Source organism: Heterodontus francisci, chromosome 7 (genome assembly GCF_036365525.1).
Source record: "Heterodontus francisci isolate sHetFra1 chromosome 7, sHetFra1.hap1, whole genome shotgun sequence".
NCBI classification, from domain to species: domain Eukaryota; kingdom Metazoa; phylum Chordata; class Chondrichthyes; order Heterodontiformes; family Heterodontidae; genus Heterodontus; species Heterodontus francisci.
In genome coordinates this window covers 61,568,401-61,592,244 of record NC_090377.1, presented here as the reverse complement: position 1 = coordinate 61,592,244, position 23,844 = coordinate 61,568,401, and the positions used below count along the sequence as shown (strand labels likewise).

Below are 23,844 nucleotides of genomic sequence, written 5' to 3'. Positions count from 1 at the left end.
TAAAAATTAAACCCTGTTCCAGTAAGACCAGGTGAAGTCTGAAAGGAAACCCTAGACTTCTTTCTCACCAGGTCGTAACAAGAAGTTTAAAATAAGAATCCCAGAGGCCATCAACCACTGTCTTTATGTATGCTTAATAATCCATATAATTTATGAATGATGCTGGCTGGTTGACTGTTCTAACATTTTCCCTGGGGGAAAAATAATCAAATGACTACCTTAATGCTTAATTATCATTGAATCAGAGAATCTTGGAGATGCTCCTTTAAAATGGAAAGAGCCTCTCAAATTAATGGAATCAAAAACTTTGATATTCATCTCTGTCCATTGGCTTGCAAATTGTAAGCATTTTTCTGTCGTTTAGATCAGAAGCGTCAACTATGGACTGTGGTATGTTTGGTTAGTCTAGCTAGGAGAGATTACAGAGTCTTTGGTAAGGTTTAACAATAACTAGTGCATCACATATTTGAGAACTATATACAGCTTTACATAAGCATGTCTAACTCCACTGATGCCATGCTGCATCTCCCGCAAGTCTCTCTCATGTGACCTCTTAGATCACAGTGGAAGGTATTACTCTCACTGGCCCAAACAGTAACCCTTTCAAACCCTTATACTACATCTCCCCCCAACTCTTTGTTTTAAAAAAATATGGACATTCATTTTGACTTTTACATACTACCCCACCTCCCCCCCACAAAGTCTCTGACATCACAGATTCAATCTGTCAGGAGGCTTCACAACTCTCCCTGATCATGTTGTTGTCAGACTCTGAACATAAGTAGTCTGTCTATGAACTGTTGTTTCTTGACTTGGATGGCCTTCATTGAGGTTGGAGTAACCAGTGCTTTCTGATTTTCAGGTTCATCCAAATGGATGACTGATTAATGTCTTTGAGGAACAGAAATAAGATTTCTCCTGTTTCTTCCTATAGTACCTTCTGAAGTATGTACTAAATAGGATCTCTCTTGATTCTCATCTCTCTGGACAATTACTCCTCCTCTGCCTTCATCTCATACCCATACCTTTTTTTCTTCCATTAACTTCAGTAGGTTCCTGGTATGATATCTCCTGTAATAATTATAAGTTTGTTGTTTTCGATAAGACTTTTCCCCATCTTGAACTCTGATAATCCTGGACTACTAGTCCTGGAAGTAATTTTTTTGGGTAGGATGGGAAGTTGTGTTCTGAGCTTCCTTCCCATCAACAGTCCCAATGGCGCTATTACAAATTGGACTTCCTACTGATCTTCCTAGGTGTGAAAATACAGACAGGTTGAACATCTTTTCACAAAGTAACACTACATTTAGTCTCAAGTCTTTACAGACTAGTAAATAATTTTGGGAAGTCTTTTTGGAAGTGACTCCTGGATTCTTGCTGCTTAACTTCTTCCACTTTCCTGATAAGATTAAGATCTATACAAGCTCTTCTACAAAAGAGACAATGCTTGATCCTGTAGAACACAGTGTTTCCAATATCTGCTTTCCCTTGTACTGCAGTGTTGCCTGTAGCTTTCTCTTGACTTGCAGTTCAATCCCTCCTGGATTGTGAAACTGAGTTTCTGTTGGTTGCGGGGAATGCAACCACACTTTGTTGTTTGATAAAACTTTTTTACTCATTCATGGGATGTGGGCGTCACTGGTTAGGCCAGCATTTATTGCCCATCCCTAATTGCCCTTGAGAAGGTGGTGGTGAGCTGCCTTCTTGAACCGCTGCAGGCCTTGGCTGTAGTTACACCAACAGTGCTGTTAGGAAGGGAGTTCCAGGATTTTGACTCAGTGACAGTGAAGGAATGGAAATATAGTTCCAAGTCAGGATGGTGTGTGACTTGGCGGGGAACTTGCATGAGGTGGTGTTCACATGTATTTGCTGCCCTAGTCCTTCTAGGTGGTTGAGGTCACAGGTTTGGAATGTGCTGAGGAAGAAGCCTTGGTGAGTTGCTGCAGTGCATCTTGTAGATGGTACACACTGCTGCCACTGTGCGTCAGTGGTGGAGAGAGTGAATGTTGAAGCTGGTGGATGGGGTGTCAATCAAGCGGACTGCTTTGTCCTGGATAATGTCGAGCTTCTTGAGTGTTGTTGGAGCTGCACCCATCCAGGCAAGTGGAGAGTATTCCATCACACTCCTGACTTGTGCCTTGTTGATGGCGGACAGTCTTTGGGGAGTCTGGAGGTGAGTTACTTGCCGCAAGATTCCTAGCCTCTGACCTGCTCTTGTAGCCACGGTATTTATTTGGCTACTCTAGTTCAGTTTCTGGTCGATGGTAACCCCAGGATGTTGATAGTGGGGGCTTCAGTGATGGTAATGCCATTTAGCCCCAAGGGGAGATGGTTAGATTCTCTCTTGTTGGAGATGGTCATTGCCAGGCGCGAATGTTACTTGCCACTTATCAGCCCAAGCCTGGATATTGTCCAGGTCTTGCTGCATCTGGACATGGGCTGCTTCAGTATCTGAGGAGTCGTAAATGCACAATGTTCAGCACCAATCATCAGCATACATCCCCACTTCTGACCTTATGATGGAGGGAAGATCATTGATGAAGCAGCTGAATATGGTTGGCCAAGAACACTAACCGGAGGAACTCCTGCAGTGATGTCCTGGGACTGAGAAGATTGACCTCCAACAACCACAACCATCTTCCTTAGTGCTAGCTACGACTTCTACCAGCTGAGAGTTTTCCCCCAGTTCCCACTGACTCTAGTTTTGCTAGGGCTCCTTGATGCCATACACGGTGAAATGCAGCCTTGATGTCAAGGGCGGTCACTCTCACCTCATTTCGTGTTTAGCTCTTTTGTCCATGTTTGGACAAAGGCTGTAATGAGGTCAGGAGCCGAGTGGCCCTGGTGAAACTCAAACTGAGCGTCAGTGAGCAGGTTATTGCTGAACAAGTTTCACTTGGTAGCACTGGCAATGACACCTTCCATCACTTTGCTGATGATCGAGAGTAGACTGATGGGGCAGTAATTGGCCAGGTTGGATTTGTCCTGTGTACAGGACATACCTTGACAATTTTCCACATTGTCAGGTAGATGCCAGTGTTGTAGCTATACTGGAACAACTTGGCTAGGGGCACGGCTATCTCTGGAGCACAAATTTTCTGTACTATTGTCGGAATGTTGTCAGGGCCCACAGCCTTTACAGTATCCATTGCCTTCAGCTGTTCGTTGATATCACATGGAGTGAATCAGATTGGCTGAAGACTGGCATCTGTGATGCTGGGGACCTCAGGAGGAGCACTTCTGGCTGAACATGAATGCAAATGCTTCAGCCTTGTCTTTTGCACTGATGTGCTGGGCTCCCCCATCATTGAGGATGGGGATATTTGTGCGGCCTCCTCCTCCTTTTAGTTGTTTAATTGTCCACCACCATTCATGATTGGATGTGGCAGGACTGCAGAGATTAGATCCTATCCGGTGGTTGTGGGATCACTTAACTCTGTCTATCGCATGCTGCCTTAGTGTTTGGCATGCAAGTAGTCCTGTGTTGTAGCTTCAGCAGGCTGATTCCTAATTTTTAGGTGTGCCTCGTGCTGCTCCTGGCATTCCCTCCTGCACTCTTCATCGAACTAGGGTTGGTCCTCTGGCTTGTTGGTAATGGTAGAGTGGAGGATATGCTGGGCCATGAGGTTACAGATTGTAGTTGAGTACAATTCTGCTGCTGCTGATTGCCCACAGCGCCTCATGGATCCCCAGTTTTGCTTTGCTAGATCGGTTCAAAATTTATCCCATTTAGCACAATGGCAGTGCCACACAACACTATGATGGGTTTCCTCAATGGGAAGATGGAACTTCGTCTCCACAAGGACTGTGTGGTGATCACTCCGATCAATACTGTCATGGACAGATGCATCTGTAACAGAGATTGGTGAGGATGAGGTCAAGTCTATTTTTCCCTCTTATTGGTTTCCTCACCACCTGCTGCAGACCCAGTCCAGCAGCTATGTCCTTTAGGACTCGGTCAGCTCGGTCAGTAGTGGTGCTACCGAGCCACTCTTGGTGATGTACATGGAAATCCCCCACCCAGAGTACATTCTATGCCCTTGCCACTCTCAGTGCTTCCTCCAATTGGTGTTCCACATGGAGAAGCACTGATTCATCAGCCAGTGCGGGGAGGGGGGGGTAGCGATAGCTGATAATCAGCAGGAGGTTTTCTTGCCCATGTTTGACCTGATGCCATGAGACTTCATGGGATCCAGAGTCAATGTTGAGGACTCCCAGGGAAACTCCCTCCCAACTGTATACCACTGTGCCGACACCTCTTCTGGGTCTCTCCTACCAGTGGGAACAGGGATATACCCAGGGACGGTGATGGCAGTGCCTGAGACATTGTCAGGCATGGTTTTGTGAGTATGACTCTGTCAGGTTGTTGCTTGACTAGTCTGTGGGACAACTCTCCCAACTTTGGCACAAGCCCCCCGAATTTAGTAAGGAGGACTTTGCAGGGTCGACAGAGCTGGGTTTGCCCTTGTCGTTTCCAGTGCCTTGGTCAATGCCAGGTGGTTCGTCCAGTTTCATTCTTTTTCGTAGACTTCATAGCAGTTTGATACAACGGAGTGGCTTGCTAGGCCATTTCAGAGGGCGGTTAAAAGTCAACCACATTACTGTGGGTCTGGAGTCACATGTAGACCAGTCCAGGTCAAGACAGTAGATTTCCTTCCCTAAAGGACATTAGTGATCCTGATGGGTTTTTACAACCAATCGACAATAGTTTCATGGTCACAGTTGGACGAGCTTTTTAGTTCCAGATGTATTAATTGAAGTCAAAGTTCATGATCAGCTGTGGTGGGATTCAAACCCATGTCCCCAGAGCATTAGCCTGGGCCTCTGGATTACTTATCCAATGACATCACCACTATGCCACCACATCCTTCAGTATCTAGTCTAATGTTGGTGATATGTCCATTGACATCTATATTGTTACGGCCAAAGTTAGCAGGGGTCCAGACACCCCTCTTGCCCTTCCTCTTATTGGATCACAACAGGGTTTATTCCTTTTAAACGGTGGTTGTGCTTACTATCTCAGTGAGTGTTACACCTTTTACCTTTAATGTGATCATGAAATAACCAATCGAACAGGTTTTCTTGATAAAGGGGGGGGGGGGGGAAAAGAGTGAGAGAGAGCGAGAAAAGGGGGAGGGGGAGAGCGAGAAGGGGGAGAGGGAGAGCGAGAAGGGGGAGAGGGAGAGAGAGAAGGGGGAGAGGGAGAGAGAGCCATGGAGCGAGGGAGAGAGAGCCATGGAGCGAGGGAGAGAGAGCCACATGGAGCGAGGGAGAGAGAAAAGAGAGCCATGGAGCGAGAGAGAAAGAGAGAGACGGAGAGAGACGGAGAGAGACGGAGAGAGACGGAGAGAGACGGAGAGAGACGGAGAGAGACGGAGAGAGACGGAGAGAGACGGAGAGAGAGAGAGACGGAGAGAGAGAGAGAGACGGAGAGAGAGAGACGGAGAGAGAGAGACGGAGGGAGAGAGACGGAGGGAGAGAGACGGAGGGAGAGAGACGGAGAGAGACGGAGAGAGACGGAGAGAGAGAGAGAGACGGAGAGAGAGAGAGAGACGGAGAGAGAGAGAGAGACGGAGAGAGAGAGAGAGACGGAGAGAGAGAGACGGAGGGAGAGAGACGGAGAGAGAGGGACGGAGAGAGAGGGACGGAGAGAGAGGGACGGAGAGAGAGGGACGGAGAGAGAGGGACGGAGAGAGAGGGACGGAGAGAGAGGGACGGAGAGAGAGGGACGGAGAGAGAGGGGGAGAGAGAGGGGGAGAGAGAGGGGGGAGAGAGAGGGGGAGAGAGAGGGGGAGAGAGAGGGGGAGAGAGGGAGTGGGGGAGAGGGAGTGGGGGAGAGGGAGTGGGGGAGAGGGAGTGGGGGAGAGGGGGAGAGAGAGAGCGATGGAGCGAGGGAGAGAGAGAGAGAGCGATGGAGCGAGGGAGAGAGAGAGAGAGCGATGGAGCGAGGGAGAGAGAGAGAGAGTGATGGAGCGAGGGAGAGAGAGAGAGAGTGATGGAGCGAGGGAGAGAGAGAGAGAGTGATGGAGCGAGGGAGAGAGAGAGAGAGTGATGGAGCGAGGGAGAGAGAGAGAGAGAGAGAGAGAGAGAGAGAGAGAGAGAGAGAGAGAGAGAGAGAGCGCGCGCAATGGAGCGAGGGAGAGAGAGAGCGCGAGGGAGAGAGAGAGCGCGATGGAGCGAGGGAGAGAGAGAGCGCGATGGAGCGAGCGAGAGAGAGAGCGCGATGGAGCGAGGGAGAGAGAGAGCGCGATGGAGCGAAGGAGAGAGAGAGCGCGATGGAGCGAGGGAGAGAGAGAGCGCGATGGAGCGAGGGAGAGAGAGAGAGAGAGGGAGAGCGCAATGGAGCACGATGGAGCGAGAGCGCGATGGAGCGAGAGCGCGATGGAGTGATGGAGAGAGAGAGAGCGATGGAGCGAGAGAGCGCGATGGAGCGAGGGAGAGAGAGAGCGCGATGGAGCGAGGGAGAGAGAGAGCGCGATGGAGCGAGGGAGAGAGAGAGCGCGATGGAGCGAGGGAGAGAGAGAGCGCGATGGAGCGAGGGAGAGAGAGAGCGCGATGGAGCGAGGGAGAGAGAGAGCGCGATGGAGCGAGGGAGAGAGAGAGCGCGATGGAGCGAGGGAGAGAGAGAGCGCGATGGAGCGAGGGAGAGAGAGAGCGCGATGGAGCGAGGGAGAGAGAGAGCGCGATGGAGCGAGGGAGAGAGAGCGCGATGGAGCGAGGGAGAGAGAGAGCGCGATGGAGCGAGGGAGAGAGAGAGCGCGATGGAGCGAGGGAGAGAGAGAGCGCGATGGAGCGAGGGAGAGAGAGAGCGCGATGGAGCGAGGGAGAGAGAGAGCGCGATGGAGCGAGGGAGAGAGAGAGCGCGATGGAGCGAGAGCGCGATGGAGTGATGGAGAGAGAGAGAGCGATGGAGTGATGGAGAGAGAGAGAGCGATGGAGTGATGGAGAGAGAAAGAGCGATGGAGCGATGGAGAGAGAGAGAGCGATGGAGCGAGGGAGAGAGAGAGAGCGATGGAGCGAGGGAGAGAGAGCGCGATGGAGCGAGGGAGAGAGAGAGAGCGATGGAGCGAGGGAGAGAGAGCGCGATGGAGCGAGGGAGTGAGAGCGCGATGGAGCGAGGGAGAGAGAGCGCGATGGAGCGAGGGAGAGAGAGCGCGCGATGGAGCGAGGGAGAGAGAGCGCGCGATGGAGCGAGGGAGAGAGAGCGCGCGATGGAGCGAGGGAGAGAGAGCGCGCGATGGAGCGAGGGAGAGAGAGCGCGCGATGGAGCGAGGGAGAGAGAGAGAGAGCGCGATGGAACGAGGGAGAGAGAGAGAGAGCGCAATGGAACGAGGGAGAGAGAGAGAGAGCGCAATGGAACGAGGGAGAGAGAGAGAGAGCGCGATGGAACGAGGGAGAGAGAGAGAGCGCGCGATGGAACGAGGGAGAGAGAGAGAGCGCGCGATGGAGCGAGGGAGAGAGAGAGAGAGCGCGATGGAGCGAGGGAGAGAGAGAGAGAGAGCGCGATGGAGCGAGGGAGAGAGAGAGAGAGAGCGCGATGGAGCGAGGGAGAGAGAGAGAGAGAGCGCGATGGAGCGAGGGAGAGAGAGAGAGAGAGCGCGATGGAGCGAGGGAGAGAGAGAGAGAGAGCGCGATGGAGCGAGGGAGAGAGAGAGCGCGCGCGATGGAGCGAGGGAGAGAGAGAGAGAGCGCGATGGAGCGAGGGAGAGAGAGAGAGAGCGCGATGGAGCGAGGGAGAGAGAGAGAGAGAGCGATGGAGCGAGGGAGAGAGAGAGAGAGAGCGCGATGGAGCGAGGGAGAGAGAGAGCGCGCGCGATGGAGCGAGGGAGAGAGAGAGAGAGCGCGATGGAACGAGGGAGAGAGAGAGAGAGCGCGATGGAACGAGGGAGAGAGAGAGAGAGAGCGCGATGGAACGAGGGAGAGAGAGAGAGAGCGCGATGGAACGAGGGAGAGAGAGAGAGAGCGCGATGGAACGAGGGAGAGAGAGAGAGAGCGCGATGGAACGAGGGAGAGAGAGAGAGAGCGCGATGGAACGAGGGAGAGAGAGAGAGAGCGCGATGGAGCGAGGGAGAGAGAGAGAGAGCGCGATGGAACGAGGGAGAGAGAGAGAGAGAGCGCGATGGAGCGAGGGAGAGAGAGAGAGAGAGCGCGATGGAGCGAGGGAGAGAGAGAGAGAGCGCGATGGAGCGAGGGAGAGAGAGAGAGAGCGCGATGGAGCGAGGGAGAGAGAGAGAGAGAGCGCGATGGAGCGAGGGAGAGAGAGAGCGCGATGGAGCGAGGGAGAGAGAGAGAGAGAGAGAGCGCGATGGAGCGAGGGAGAGAGAGAGAGAGCGCGATGGAGCGAGGGAGAGAGAGAGAGAGCGCGATGGAGCGAGGGAGAGAGAGAGAGAGAGCGCGATGGAGCGAGGGAGAGAGAGAGAGCGCGATGGAGCGAGGGAGAGAGAGAGCGCGATGGAGCGAGGGAGAGAGAGAGAGCGCGATGGAGCGAGGGAGAGAGAGAGAGCGCGATGGAGCGAGGGAGAGAGAGAGAGCGCGATGGAGCGAGGGAGAGAGAGAGAGCGCGATGGAGCGAGGGAGAGAGAGAGCGCGATGGAGCGAGGGAGAGAGAGTGCGATGGTGCGATTGTGACATACATAGAGACGAGAGAGCGAGAGAGCGGTACACAGCTTTCTCTGCTACTACACATTCAGTTACTGCTTGCCTGTTGTGTTTGCACCAAAACTCCCACTTTTTTCAGCGATGGATAGACGGTCACATGACTGCCTCAAGGTATTCTCTGGAAGCTTCTAATGAGATACAAGGTTCAGAATTGGCTCCACAGGCCCCAAAATGCCCGTATTTACACTCAGAGGGGTTTGCTCTTTCAAAGTCAATGTGTCAGGATTGCCTTGATACCGTGCTAATAAAGCAATCCTAGTTAATTCAAATACTTAGAGCAAGCCATTGTTCTGGGTCCAGGGCTTCTCAGACTTTGGTTCCGGTTGGGCCCTGGAATGTGCAAAGGTGTTTCAGATCCAAATTGCAGTTGCCATCTTGGCTGCCAGCTTTTTTTTTTAAGCTAAATGTAGGATTTTCTCCATTAAAAGTCTATTGTAAGTTTCCAACCGATTAATTAATATTTCTCATTTGGTATATAGTACTTTCTTGACAATATCTGCAGTCCAGAATGCATGATTAGGGCAATTGATCTTGCAATGACATCGTCTGCTATTGCTCTTACGGAATAATGTGTTGACTTGTTCTGCTTCAGACTTGTTGTCTAATTTTGAAGCAGTTCTGTACCTCAAAAATCTTTTCTCCAAAGTTTTGAGTTTGATTTGATCCTTCCATGAGCCTAAACCACTCTGGTAGCATAAACTTCAGATCCATGGCTTTTCTAAGCTTTCTAGGTAGATTTTTGGTGTTTTAAATTTTGTTACAACCAGGTGAGAAAGAGGTCGAGGGTTCCCTTTCAGCCTTCACCTGGTCTTACTGTAACAGGGTTTAATTTTAAACACACCATGTTTTTAGCTCCTCCTTGGTGAATCCTTCTTCACCGCTTTCCAATTATAAGGCAAAGCAACAGCACAAACAGGTTTTCTTAGGTTTAAAGAAGAAAAGTTGAAATGTATTCAACTTAAACTCTAATTCGGTTAACGCCTACAGATACACGTCGCACCCCTTGCGAGCGTGCATACGTGATACACCCGTGCAAATAGAGACAAGAAAAGAGAAGAAAAATAAAATAGAAAGGTTTTAGACAATATCTGAAGAGTTTTTGTTATGGTTCTTCAAGCTCATTGTAGAGTCCTTTATTGTAGGTAGATCTTGCTTTTCATTGGGGCCCAGCATTCTTCTTAAACCTTGTTCGCTGTCGGAGACTTTTCTCTCTTGGGGTTAATTTGTCTTCAGTGGAATCAGAGGCTTGTGAGACAGAGATGGGAGCAGTGAGCAGAGATCTTCTCAGTCCAGGAGCAAACAGACTTTCTGCCTTCAAACTTTCTGTGGCCACTTCAAAAGAAAACCCTGAAACTACCAGATAGTCATGTGACCAGCTGCTCTAACCAGTCCTGGCCCTTGTGGATTGTATCCTCCTTAGCAGGCCCTGGAATGGCTTCCTCACCTGTGATGTCTGTTAGTATGTATATTTTTTTTCAGCCATGGCTGATCTGTTGAACAAGTCATTTCCTCGCTCCGACAACAGTTAAAAATCAATGTTCATGACAAAATTGTTGTGCCTCATTCTTAGCAGGTGGGGGCCTAACATATTTCCTTTCAGTATTGGAAGCTTCCCCACACTGCTCAGCCTCACACTGACACCCACCCCCACCCCCCACTCTCCGTGGTCACTGCCTTTCCCTGGGAAATCTCTCTGCTAGATTAGGTATTTATTTCTTGAACGCAGCTTTGCAGCATTATTTCAATAATCTATTCAATCGCTTCCCCTGGAGTATCAGGAATGGGTAGTCTCTTTTTTGTCTCTGCCTCGTGGTCGCCACGTGTAATGGCACCGACCTTGGGTCCACCCTTGCTAGGAATTTGGTTTGCCCAGTGCTGCGCCGTTAAGAACACTTTTCCACCCTTTTTAAGGGTTGCTCATCAGATCCCCGAACATTGCTTGGTTCTCCGACTTGAAGTGTGCAATTGCTGGACCAGGATTTTTTTTTACCCCCCCACAGACCATCACACGACAATGGTGTAGCCTGAATGCCTCTGCAAGCTGACTTCCTCATGCCTCCACTTTGTTGATGGAGCAGCTCTGGAGCTCTTCACAGCATCTGTGAAGCGGCACAGTGGCGCAGTGGTTAGCACCGCAGCCTCACAGCTCCAGGGACCCGGGTTCGATTCCGGGTACTGCCTGTGTGGAGTTTGCAAGTTCTCCCTGTGTCTGCGTGGGTTTTCTCCGGGTGCTCCGGTTTCCTCCCACAAGCCAAAAGACTTGCAGGTTGATAGGTAAATTGGCCATTATAAATTGTCACTAGTATAGGTAGGAGGTAGGGAAATATAGGGACAGGTGGGGATGTTTGGTAGGAATATGGGATTAGTGTAGGATTAGTCTAAATGGGTGGTTGATGTTCGGCACAGACTCGGTGGGCCGAAGGGCCTGTTTCAGTGCTGTATCTCTAATCTAAAAAATCTAATCTAATCTTCGAGTTCTGCAGTTTTAGCGTCACTTTTTTTCGGTCTGAGTTTCCAACCTTCTTTTCAAAACTTTCTGGGTGCTGTATGGCAAGAACCACTGCTGTTCACCATATTATATGTTTGGTTAGTCTAGCTAGGAGAGATTACGGAGTCTTCGGTAAGGTTTAACAATAACTAGTTTATTACATATTAGAGAACTATGTACAGCTTTACATCAGTATTTCTATCTCCACTGATGCTATGCTGCTTCTCCCTCAAGTCTCTCGCTCATGTGATATCTTACAGCATCACAGTGGGAGGTATTACTCAGACGGTCCCAAACATTAACCCTTTCAAATCCTTATATGACAAAGACGACCAGGCAGAAGGGTGCAAAACATGGGATCATAATGTAAAGATAATAATATCAGCTGTCAAAAGTTAGAGGACACCAATATAATCTATTAATGTGAAAGCAGCGTATGACGCAAATGATTGAAAAGAAGAAATTTAAGAGATGCCCCAGGATACTGACGGAGAAAGGTGAAATTACACAACAGGATTATGTGATATCCAAAAAGATCTTGACTGCAGATATAATCCGGTGATCATCATCCAGCAAATTACTATACCTATAATGTTTAAAGCACCACTGAAATTTAAAGTAGCAAATGTATATTTCAGTATTTTTTGTTCTCAAAACAACCGGTTCAAATAGAGGGTTTCTGGGAATTTTTTTGAGAGGGAAGAGGGCCAACAGCAAATTCTTGCTAAATTGCAGTTTTCTTGTGAGTTATTATATTGCATTTTGATGCAACATTTTGACACAGCATTTTTTCTAACTTAAAATTCCTTGGAACACAGCTGGTTTATAGAATGGTCCCGATTTTGCCATCAAAATAACAGTGAGCTGAATGGTGTTTGGTGTTATTTAAGCGTAAATGATACAGCAATTTCAGGCAGGATGCACAGTTTAATGCCAGTACCCCAAAGTTGCTGTCAGAGTTGCAGCTCCCACTTCACGAAATCAGTATTCCAGTGTCTCACCATTGACATGCATTGAATGGCATGAAGTTACTGTATTTGCACCATAGAGATGAACTAAAGTTGCCACAGAAAGTTAAGTCTCGTTATTACAAGGACAAGTATCCTTTTAACGTAATAACTTAATGACTGCCATCAACCTCTTTGGCACTGAAAATTATTGAAGTGGGAGTCTCATTTCTACAGGTATCAGTTAATTTTTTTAAAATCAAATTTAAAATTAAAACTGGTGTTGCTTTTTCCTCTCAATCCAATTTTTCTTCCACTTTACTGCTCTTTATGTGCCTGATTTGGCACTGAATTCATCCACTCTAATTTACACTTCCTTCTCAGTCCTTCCATTGTTTATTTCTCAATCCTTCAATCTGATTAGTTCAGGAGATACATAGCTGGTTGCCCTGTTTCCATCACTGCACCATTATCAGCTCACAGTTTCAGCAATTTGCCATGCAAAAAATTTAAAAATATAAATATGCAAGCGCAAGTCTAACAAACGGCAGACACCATTAGATGCTCTGCTGCAGAAAAATCTAGGCCACTATCTTCATGCTTAGCAAGCATTGCAGAATGGAATCAGTATAGAAGGATACCAATCAGCACAATGCACTCACATGAGCTCTCTGAAAAGGCTTTCTATTTAGAACCGCGCCCCGGCCATTATCTCAAACACTTGCATTTTGTTTTCCCCTTCTCTTTTAAAGTTTATTGCGGACCCTACTCCCTTTGCTGTTTCTGAAAGGGCATTCCACATCCTAACAACTCTTTGTATAGCAATAAACTCATCTCACCTCTCCCCTTGCTGTTTTGGTGATTATTATAAAATAAATGCAGTGTACATCATTTAATGCCATTGAGTTACTGAATCAAAGAGTGGAAATAGTGTTTTCCTATTTATTTTACCAGAATTCTTTTGATCTCCTCTTAGCCTTGTTTGCTTTAATGAATTGTTTCTCTATTCTTGCTCATTAGGATTTTAGAACTGGAAATGATGTACACTGCATTTATTTATTAAAGAAACAGTTCAACAAAATTTGATAGAGAGTATTGGCTATGAATAAACTACTGAAACTTCTTTTAAAAGCAGTCATGCTAAAAGAAATCCTGGTTATAACAAGCTCCATCCTCCACAAACACAATAGTCAAGATGCATAATGGCTTCCTAAAATATATATCTGAATATACACTCATAAGTGTAGAATGTATATTGAGAATTCAAAGTTAAAATTCAACTTGAAGCCTGTGTTATGCCACATGCCTCAGCCCACTCATTACTTTGATGCTAAATAAATGAGCCTCAAAAGCATGAATAATTTCATTCCTCCCTACATTTTAACATTTAATAGTTATTCAAAGTATTGTCCAAGTGTGTGAATATTTCATATAATTTGGACGTATATTTAACCACAGATGCAGCAACTCAGACTGCAGATGTAGGCCAGCATATTCCATTTCTGCACTCGTCAGCCTGTCACTTTCCATCATTCATTTTCAATGGACAGAAAATGGCGAGTTAACAAACGCAGAAACAGAAGACCCTAGTATAACTTCTGCAGTAAATCAAAACTCAAAAATGATCACAATTACTTTTCATAACATTGTAAATAGTGCACAGTGCAAATAAATTGTCATTAAATTTAAAACAATAATCACTCGAGAAAATATTTTCTACACAAGAGGTTCTGTTTTACGCTAAGGAATCGTCAATTCACACCTTGGTCTCTTTCCTTCTATTCTTCTGTCACCTTCTTTTCGGTCAAGTTCGTCACCTAGTGGCACATCACCACTCCATTAAAATACCCATTCTCTACCATTTCCACAAACCCATCTCAAGTTTCTTCCTGTGATATCCTCCTACAACCTCTGCACTGAGCAACTCCTCATTCTCTGTGATTTCCATCTCAACTCACCTTGCCCTTTCCATTGATAGAGCAAATAGTAAATAAGTACAGAATCCAAGGAGTCTTGCCCCTACTTGTGGGCTACCAATAAGCCAAGTCAGAGTGTTTGACATAAGTGTACTGCAGTGTCTAACATCATGTATAGTTCATGGACAGTTTCTAGAGAAAACTAGATTCATGACAACATGCTTCAAGATATTAATTCATCATTTAACATTTCTCCCAACAGCACAAGATAGCTCAGAATCATTCCCTTGAAAAAATTAACAAAATATATTACTGTTTGTCCACATGAACTGTGACAAAGAATGTATGAGAAATTCAAAGACCTACGACTACACTTCATGAAATCCACATTAAAAAAAGTGTAATTCTGCAAATGCATGTTACATATCTACCAATATATCTTACTGAAGTCAAAGTCAAATATATATAAATCAAAGTCAATAAAAATCTAAGCTCTGGAATTATGCCAGCCTGTACTCTTTGTACACGTGTGAAATGAAGAAAATAATGCATATTGTACAACTTTAAAAACATTTTTGTTAAGTAAATTTGCTGATAAAACTTGCAAACCGGAGATAATTTTCTTCACAGTTGTTACATTAAGAATAGTAGATGAACCCAAAATACCTTTCAAGTACTCACCATTGCTAACTGTCCTCCTTGCTACTTCCCACAAGACCAGACCAAAGGCCCAAATGTCAACTCTTCTATAGGAGTCAAACAGATTCACCTGGATTGTTTCATCCAATACTTCAGGTGCCATATATCGCTTTGTCCCTACCCTGGGATTATTGCCCACATCTAAGTGATTAGTGCACTGGGAGTGCATTACAGCAAGACCTAAAAACAAATGCAAAAGACAGCAAGTTAGAACAAAATTCCACAACATCAGGGATCGGAACAATGGGTCAAATAACTTGATTATATGTTCGTAGGAAATAGGAGCAGGAACAGTCTATTTTGCCCGTCAAGCCTGGTCCGCCATTCAATTAGATCATGGCTGATCATCTATCTCTATGCCATTTTTCCCCACTATCCCCATATCCCGACGTCATTAGTATTCAGAAATCTATCGATTTCTGACTTGAACGTGCTGAATGATTGAGCTTCCACAGCCCTCTGGGGTAGAGAATTCCACAGATTCACCACCCTCTGAGTAAAGATATTCCTCCTCATCTCTGTCTTAAATGTCCTGCTCCTTATTCTGATACTATGTCCCTTGGTTCTAGACTCACCAGTCAGAGCATCCTAGTCACATCTACCCTGTCACGCCCTGCAAGAATTTTGTAAGTTTTCATGAGATCACCACTCATTCTTCAAAACTCTAGAAAATACAGGCCCAGTTTCTGCAATCTCTCCTCATAAGACAAGCCCACCATCACAGAGATTAGTCTGGTGAACCTACAGTTCCACTCCCTCTATGGCAAGTATATCCTTCCTTAGGTAAGGAGACCAAAACTATACACAATACTCCAGGTGTGGTCTCACTAAGGTTTTATTCAATTGCAGCAAGACATTTTACTACTGTACTCAAGTCCCCTTGCAACAAAGGCCAAGATACCATTTTCCTTCCTAATTGTTTGCTGCACCTGCAGGCTACCTTTTAGTGACTCATGAACAAGGACGCCCAAGTCCCTTTGAACATCAACACTTCCCAACCTCTCACCATTTAAGAAATACTCTGCCTTCCTGTTTTTTCTACCAAATTGGATCACTTCACACTTATTCACATTAAATTCTATCTGCCATGTTCTTACCCATTCACGTAGCCTGTCCAAATCCCCTTGAAGTCTCCTTCCATCCTCCTCACAACTTACATTCCCACCTAGTTTTGTATCATCAGCAAATTTGGAAATATTACACATGGTCCCCACATTAAAATCATTTATATAGGCTGTGAGTAGCTGCGGCCCAAGCACTGATCCTTGCGGTACCCCACGAGTAACAGCCTGCCATCCTGAGAATGACCAATTTATTCCTACTCTGCTTACTGTCTGTTAACCAATTCTCAATCCATAGCAGTATAATACCTCCAATCCCATGTGCTCTAATTTTGTTTATTAACCTCCTGCTTGGGACCTTATCAAAAGCCTTCTGAAAATCCAAATACACCACATCCACTGGTTCTCCTTTATCTATTGTCATGCAGGCCCCCACCTACCAAGAATGAAGCACATTAATTTCACCACATGGACACTGAATTTCAAATTGTTGCTGGGAAAAAGAGAAAAGGCCTGTTACAAGGACTGCCAGACTGGCTGGAAAGACATTTTTGCATATTAACAGACGGTACTTGAAAGGACAAAGGGGCTATTTCCTGCTCCAATTTAACCCACAATGGACCTTTGAGCACCAGGTATTGCCTGCTAGGACAAGACAATCCACAAGGGCCGGGACTGCTTAGGTGTGCTGGTCACATGACTAACTGGCTGTTGCAGGGTTTTTTTGAACTTGCCATAGAGAATTTGAACTCAGAAAGCAGAATGCTCCCAAACTGAAGAAGACCACTTCTCTCCTGTCTGCTCCCATCTCTTTCTCACAGAACTACAAAACCCACTGCAGACACAAGAACACCAGAGAGAAAAGTGTTCTACATGAACAAGGTTTAAGAAGAATACTGGTCCCCAAGAAAAAACAAGATCCACCTACAGTGAGCTTGAAGCACAGTAACAAAAAACCCTCTTCAGAGATTGCCTCCAGCCTTTCCACTTTATTTTTCTTCTGCTCTTTTCTGTCTCTCTTTGTATGTGCGTATCGCGTATGCATGCTAGCGTGGGGCGTGGCATGTATCTGTAGGCGTTAACTGAATTAGAGTTTTTAGTTTGTTTAATAAATGTCACTTTTCGCTGCTCATTTCTCTGCCTTGTGATTGGAAAGTGGTGAACAAGGATTCACCAAGGGAGAGCTCAAAACACGATGTGTTTAAAATCAAACACTGTTACAGTAAGACCAGGTCAAGGCTGAGAGGAACCCCTTAGGCACCTTTCTCACCTGGTCGTAACAGAAATTTGGGGACTAGCGTCTGGAATTTTATCCACAGACAAACGAGAGAAATTGAAAGTGGGATGCCAAATTGTTCCCAATCAAAAAGAGCAAGATTAATACAGGTTTTCTTGTGGTTGCGTGTGATTGAATGTCTGCAACTGAAGCCAATAGCTCTCCAAGCCAGGGTGAAGTAACTTGCAATAAGTTAAAAGCACTGTCTATGGAGGAGTTGAGGAAAATGGCTGAGCAGTGTGGATCACTGTACATGGCAAGGCTAGGAAGTCTGAACTCCTAAGGCGAGTGGCCAACCAATTTTCCCTTGAAACTGAAGCAGAAGCAGTGTTAGAAGCAGACCCAGACAGGGTATTGCTAGCAAAGATACAATTAGAACAGAGGAAACTTGAATTAGAGGAGCATGAGAAAGAGAGAGCCTTCCAGAAGGAACGTGAAGAAAATGAAAGACAGGAGAAGTAACGAGCGACGAGAGAGAGAGAAAGACAGCAGAAGGAAAGAGAGAGGCAGGAGAGAGAAAGAAGCTTCCAGAAAGAATGCGAAGAAAGAGTTGAAGCGGCTTGAGTCAACTAGGGGCGACAGAGTAACCCCAGTGAAAGCATGGCCAATATGGAGGAGTGTAATTTAGGGTTGGGTACAGAATTGTTAAAAGTAGCTCATCTAATCCTAAAATTCAATGAGGAAGACGTGGAGGTTTTTTTGTGCCTTTTGAGAAACTGGCAAAACAGCTAAAATGGCCAGCTGAGACCTGGTCTCTTTTACTACAAAGCAAGCTAGCTGGAAAAGCCCATGAGGTTTATTCCTTATTGCCAGATGAGAATTCATCAAATTATGAACTGACCAAAAATGCTATCCTTGGGGGCATATGAATTAGAACCCAAAGCCTATCACCAAAAGTTTAGACTCTCAAGAAGCAAGCTGATCAAACTTACCTGGAGTTTGAAAGAAGTAAGCAGCTGGCTTTTGACCAGTGGCTGAGGGCTCTTAAAATACAGCTCAGCTATGAGAGTCTCAGGGAAGTAGTTCTGTTAGAAGAATTTAAAAACTCTCCCCCACTCTCAATAAAGACCCATGTAGAGGAGCAGTGGGTCCAGAGAACCCAGCAAGCGGCCATTCTGGCCGATGAGTTGGCTTTAATTTATAAGTCGGTTTCCGAGGGAAGAACCCTTCCTAATTACCCCCACAATTCCAAAAAGGACAAAGGATGGGAAGGTGATCTGCACCTAGGCAGTCCTGGGAGAGAAAAAGAAAGCAGGAAACACAGGGGGCTCTCCTTCAGCCAAAAAGGAAGGTGTTGTGAGCAAGAGTGAGACTCGGAGACCTGTGTGCTTCCATTGTAATAAAGCGGGGCATTTAAAGGCTGACTGATGGAAACTAAAGGGAAAACCAGTAGGGTTAATCAGGACACACCTGCTCAGTGAAGACGGGGACCTGATGGAAAGCACAGTAGAACTAGCTGTGGCTTAAACTGCAGTAAGGGTGAGACCCAGGAAGCTTATGGCTGCAAGTGCAGGAAAATTTAATAGGATTCTTGAAAGTTATCAGGGTTTTGTGTCTGAAGGGAAAGTTACCCCATAGCCCTCAAGTGGGACAAGCAAGCCCAAGTGATTCTCAGGGACACAGGGGCCACTAGATCCCTTTAACTGGGAAAAGGCCTGACCTTTCCCCCCCAGAGTGCAGTGAACACCAAAATGATGGTGAATGCTATTGGAGGGCAGTGTATGCCTGTACTTGTACACTGGGTGCACCTGGTGCGCAGCCTAGTTTCGGGACCAGTGACCATAGGGATTGTCCATAGTTTACCTGTGGATGGGATTGACCTACTCCTGGGTGCCAAGGTGGTAGCCCCCCCAGTAGTGAATGAAAGACCGCAGGAGGTGAGAGAGACAGGGCAGTGGCAGGAGACGGTCCCCTGCAGTTTCCCTGAATGCGTAGTGGATCAGACCATGATTGAACCAGCTCCCCCAGAGGAGACTGCATTGGCACTGCAGGCAGATGACCACGAGATCTGTCTGTCCCAGTCTTTCTTTGAAAGTTAGGAGACCCAGGGAATGAATTAAATGGATTTTCCCTAGCTGAGGCTCAGCGAGCCGACCCAGTATTGCGAGAGTTAGCACAGGCTGCCCAGTCTGAAAGTGAAGCAGAGGGAGTCCCTGATTACTACTATTTAAAGAATGAGGTACTGATAAGGAAATAGAGTCCTCCTCACAGACCTGAGAGCAAAGAATGGGCAGTAGTTCACCATTTAGTGGTGCTGCAGAGGTACTGGGCCCACGAGACCACAGCAGCTGTACATGCTGGTATACCAAAAGCTCACATAAGACAGCAGTCTGACTGGCCAAAACTCCACAAAGATTTGGTGGAGTACTGCAGGAGTGGCCACATGTGGCAGGTTGAGGGGAAACCCCAACCTACAGTGAAACCTGCACCCCTAAGGGCTGGTGCACTGTAAGGGACACCTGCCGAGAACAAAAGGGGACAGGCAGGCACAAGGCTGGCAAAGGTTAGCCAGGGAAGGGGAAAAAGTGAGCAAGAGGGTAGGTTAAAGGAAGTCCGGGAGGAATCCCGAATGAAAATTCCTACTGTCCGGTCAGCAAACCCTGAAAAATTTGAAAGGTTCAACCCCACATCTTTCTACGTAAATGCAGATTCTAGAAGCACCCCACCCCAGAATTGCTAACAGCATTTCCAGGAATCTGCAGAGACAAAAGACGACCTCTAGGGGGCACAGAAACTGTGAGGGTGATGCCTCATCTAGTCGAAGTATCACAGCAGAGTGCAGTAAAGTCTGCACCAATACCTGCAGGCAGGAATGTTCCAGAGAATAAAGGGAAGATTAACAAAGAATCCTCCCCCACAGTCAGAGGAAAAGGGAACCACCCATCCCCTGAAGCCAAAAGCCTTTGTATGACTCAGCAAAGCACTGAAAGGGAGTTCAGGATTGACCCACCCACTAATGACTCCTTTAAAAAAAAAAGGACCTCAACAGGAACAAAGACCCTAGGCAGTCATGGCAATGGGCAAACTGAAGAAAAAGAACCACATGGTTACCGAGATGCCAAAAAGGGAAAATTAAAGCAGCACTGGCACCAAGAAAAGACAGTTTAATAAATTTTAAGATTCAAATTTAGGATCGAATGGAAATGAATGAGAGAAATGCATGGTTTTCTGTGCCTTATCTATATTTCTCTCAACCCTTTTAATGAAATGCGCCTTTTTTTCAAATTGCATTTCATTCCCCTGGGTGTGGAGGTGTCATGCAGGCCCCCACCTGCCAAGAATGAAGCATATTAATTTCACCACATGGACATTGAATTTCAAATTGTTGCTGGGAAAAAGTGAAGGCCTATTACAAGGGCTGCCGGACTGCCTGGAAAGACATTTTTGCATATTAACAGCCAGTACTTGAAAGGACAAAGGGGCTATTCCCTGCTCCAATTTACCTACAATGAACCTTTGATCACCAGGTATTGTGTGTAAAGGAGACATTTCAAGGTCTGCTAGGACAAGACAATCCACAAGGGCCAGGACTGCTTAGGTGAATTGGTCACAGGTTTTTTTTTTAAACTTGCCACAGAGAATTTGAACTCAGAAAGCAGAATGCTCCCAGACTGAAGAAGACCTCCTCTCTCTGTCTGCTCCCCTCGCTTTCTCACAAACTACAAAACCCACTGAAGACACAAACACCAAGAGAGAAAAGTGTCCTACAGTGAACAAGAGTGGGCCCCAACAAAAAGCAAAATCTACCTACAATCAAGGACTACAGAGAGCTCAAAGCACAGTAACAAAAAACCCTCTTCTGATATTGCCTCAAACCTTTCCACTTTATTTTTCTTCTGCTGTTTTCTGTCTCTATTTGTATGTGCGTATCGCATATGCACGCTAGCATGGGGCGCGGCATGTATCCGTAGGCATTAACCAAATTAGTTTTTAGTTTGTTTAATAAATTTCTTTTTCTTCTTTAAACCTAAGAAAGCCTGTTTGTGCTCATTTTTCTGCCCTATAATTGGAAAGTGGTGAACAAGAATTCACCAAGCGAGAGCTCAAAACACGGTGTGTTTAAAATCAAACCCTGTTAACAGTAAGATCAGGTGAAGGCAGAGGGACCCCTAGACACCATTCTCACCTGGTCGTAACATTATGCTACAAGTAACATCCTCAAAAAACTCCAAAAGGTTTGTCAAACATGATTTCCCTTTCACAAATCCATGTTGACTCTGCCCAATCATATCATTATTTTCCAAATGTCCAGCTATCTCATCCTTTATAATAGATTCTAACATTTTCCCTACTACTGACGTCAAACTAACAGGTCTGTAGTTCTGAGTTTTCTCTCTTGCTACTTTCTTAAATAATGGGGTTACATTTGCTACTTTCCAGTCTGCAGGAACCCTTCAGAATCTATAGAATTTTGAAAGATAACCACTATCTCTATATCCACCTCCTTCGATACTCTGGGATGTAGTTTATCTGGTCCAGGGGATTTATCAACTTTCAATCCAATTAATTTTCGAGTACTACCTCTTTATAATTTCTTTCAGTTTGTCATTTTTACAACTCCCTTGGTTCCCTCGTATTTCTGGGAGATTTTCTGTGTCTTCCTCTGTGAAGGCAGACACAAAGTAATTGTTTAATCTCTCCACCATTTCCTCATTCTCCACCACAAACTCTCCTGTCTTCGTCTGCAATGGACCCACATTCGTCCTTGCTAATCTTTTCCTTTTCACATACCTAAAGAAGCTTTTATAGTCCGCCTTTACGTTTCTAGCTAGCTTGTATTCATAATCCCTTTTCTCTTTAACAGTTTCTTGGTCCTCCTTTGCTGGATTCTAAATTTCTCCCAATCCTTGGGCTTACTACTTTTTCTACTGACCTTATAAGCCACTTCCTTTGACTTAGCTTCTTTTGTTAGCCACGGTTGATTCACCTTTCCTGTTGGGTTTTTGTGTCTTAGAAGAACGTATATTTGCTGTAAACCATGTAATACTTCTTTAAAATACTAGCCATTGCCTTTCTACCATCAAATCTTTTAGTGTATTTTCCCAATCCACTATAGCCAACTTGCCCCTCATACCTTCCTTTGTTCAGATTTAAGACCTTAGTTTCAGGATGAACTATATTGGTTTCAAATTTAATGTAAAATTCTATCATGTTGTGGTCACTATTTCCTAATGGCTTCTTTACAGCAAGGTTATTAATTATCACTTTCTCATAATATAATAAATCTAAAATAGCCCAATCCCTAGTTGGTTCTTCAACATACTGTGCCAGAAACCCATCTTGTACACACTGCAGGAATTCATCCTCCACCGCATTAGTACTAATTAGTTTTACTCTATATGTAAATTGAAGTCACCATCATTACTGTATTGCTCATGTTACATGCAGCTCTAATTTCCTGATTTATAATTACCATTACAGGTGGCCTATAAACAACTCCCACCAAAGTTTGCTTCCCCTTGCTGTTTCTTAGCTCCACCCAAACTGATTCTACATCTTGCTCCTTCGATCTAAGATCCTTTCTCACATATGTAGTGATTGCATCCCTTACTAATAGCTCTACCCCACCTCCTTTTCGCCTCTGCCTATCCTTCCTAAATGACAAATATCCCTGAATATTCAGTTCACAGTCCTGGTCACCCTGTAACCATGTCTCGAAAGGCAATTAGATAATTCCCATTTACCTCTCTTTGTTACTTCAAATCATCGACCTTATTGTGAATACTGCACATATTCAAATAGAGTGCCCTTAACTTTATCTTTTTAACATTATTCCTCATTCTGATCCAATTTGATGTTTGCCTTCGTCTCGTCTGCCTTCTCATTTCACACACTACTTTTCGACTTCCTGTTACCATTTTTGCTTCCCTCAAATCTGAACTCCCTCTTAGGTTCCCAACCCCCTGCCAATTAAATTTAAACCCTCCCCAAAAGCACTAGCAAATCTACCTGCGAGGGTGTTAGTCCCAGTCCTGCTAAGGTGCAACCCGTCCATCTTGTACAGGTCCCACCTACCGCAGAACAAGTCCCAAAGCCTCAGAAATCTGATGCCCTCCCTCCTCCACCAATTCTCCAGCCACATGTTAAACTGCTTAATCCTCCTATTCCTATGATCACTAGCACGTGGCACCGGGAGTAATCCTAAAATTACTGCCTTTGAGGTCCTGCTTTTTAATTTCCTTTCCAACACCTTAAACTCTGTTTTCAGGACCTCATTCCCTCTTCTTACCTATGTCGGTACCAATGTGGACCACAACCTCTGGCTGTTTACCCTCCCCCAGAAGAATGTCCTATAGCCGCTCTGAAATCCTTCAACCTGGCACCAGGGAGGCAACATACCATCCTGGTGTCACGTCTGCGGACCCAGAAATGCCTGTCTGTTCCTCGAGCTAATGAATCCCTTGGCCCTATTGCCCTTCTACTCTTCTTTCTCCCTTCCTGTGCAGCTGAGCCACCTGTGATGCCAGAGACTTGGTTCTTGCTGCACTCCTCAGAGGAACCATCACCCTCACCAGTATCCAAAATGGATAAACAGTTAGCAAGCGAGATCAACTCAAGGGACTCCTGCACTACATGCCAGGTTCTCTTAGACTGCCTGGCAGTCACCCATTCCCTCTCTGCCTGCACTCTTAAACTGCGGTGTGACCACTTCCTTAAATGTGCTATCCACATAATTCTCTGCCTCGCAGATGCACCACAGTGTCTCAAGCTACCGCTCGAGTTCTGAAACCAGAGCTCAAGCTTCTGCAGCTGGCGACACTTCCTGCAGATGTGTTCAAGAAAAGATGGTGCGTCCACG

The 23,844-nt window shown here is 45.9% G+C and overlaps 1 protein-coding gene across 4 annotated transcripts in view; it reads right to left on the bottom strand.

Moving 5' to 3' along the window:
- Positions 1–23,844, bottom strand: part of LOC137372021 (activin receptor type-1-like) — a 138,199-nt gene that overhangs the window by 14,383 nt on the left and 99,972 nt on the right. For all 4 annotated transcript variants that reach the window (XM_068035291.1, XM_068035290.1, XM_068035292.1 and 1 more), the window contains one exon: positions 14,691–14,888. In XM_068035291.1, coding sequence (XP_067891392.1) covers positions 14,691–14,888 — 198 coding nt within the window. The remainder of the gene's footprint in view (positions 1–14,690; positions 14,889–23,844) is intronic.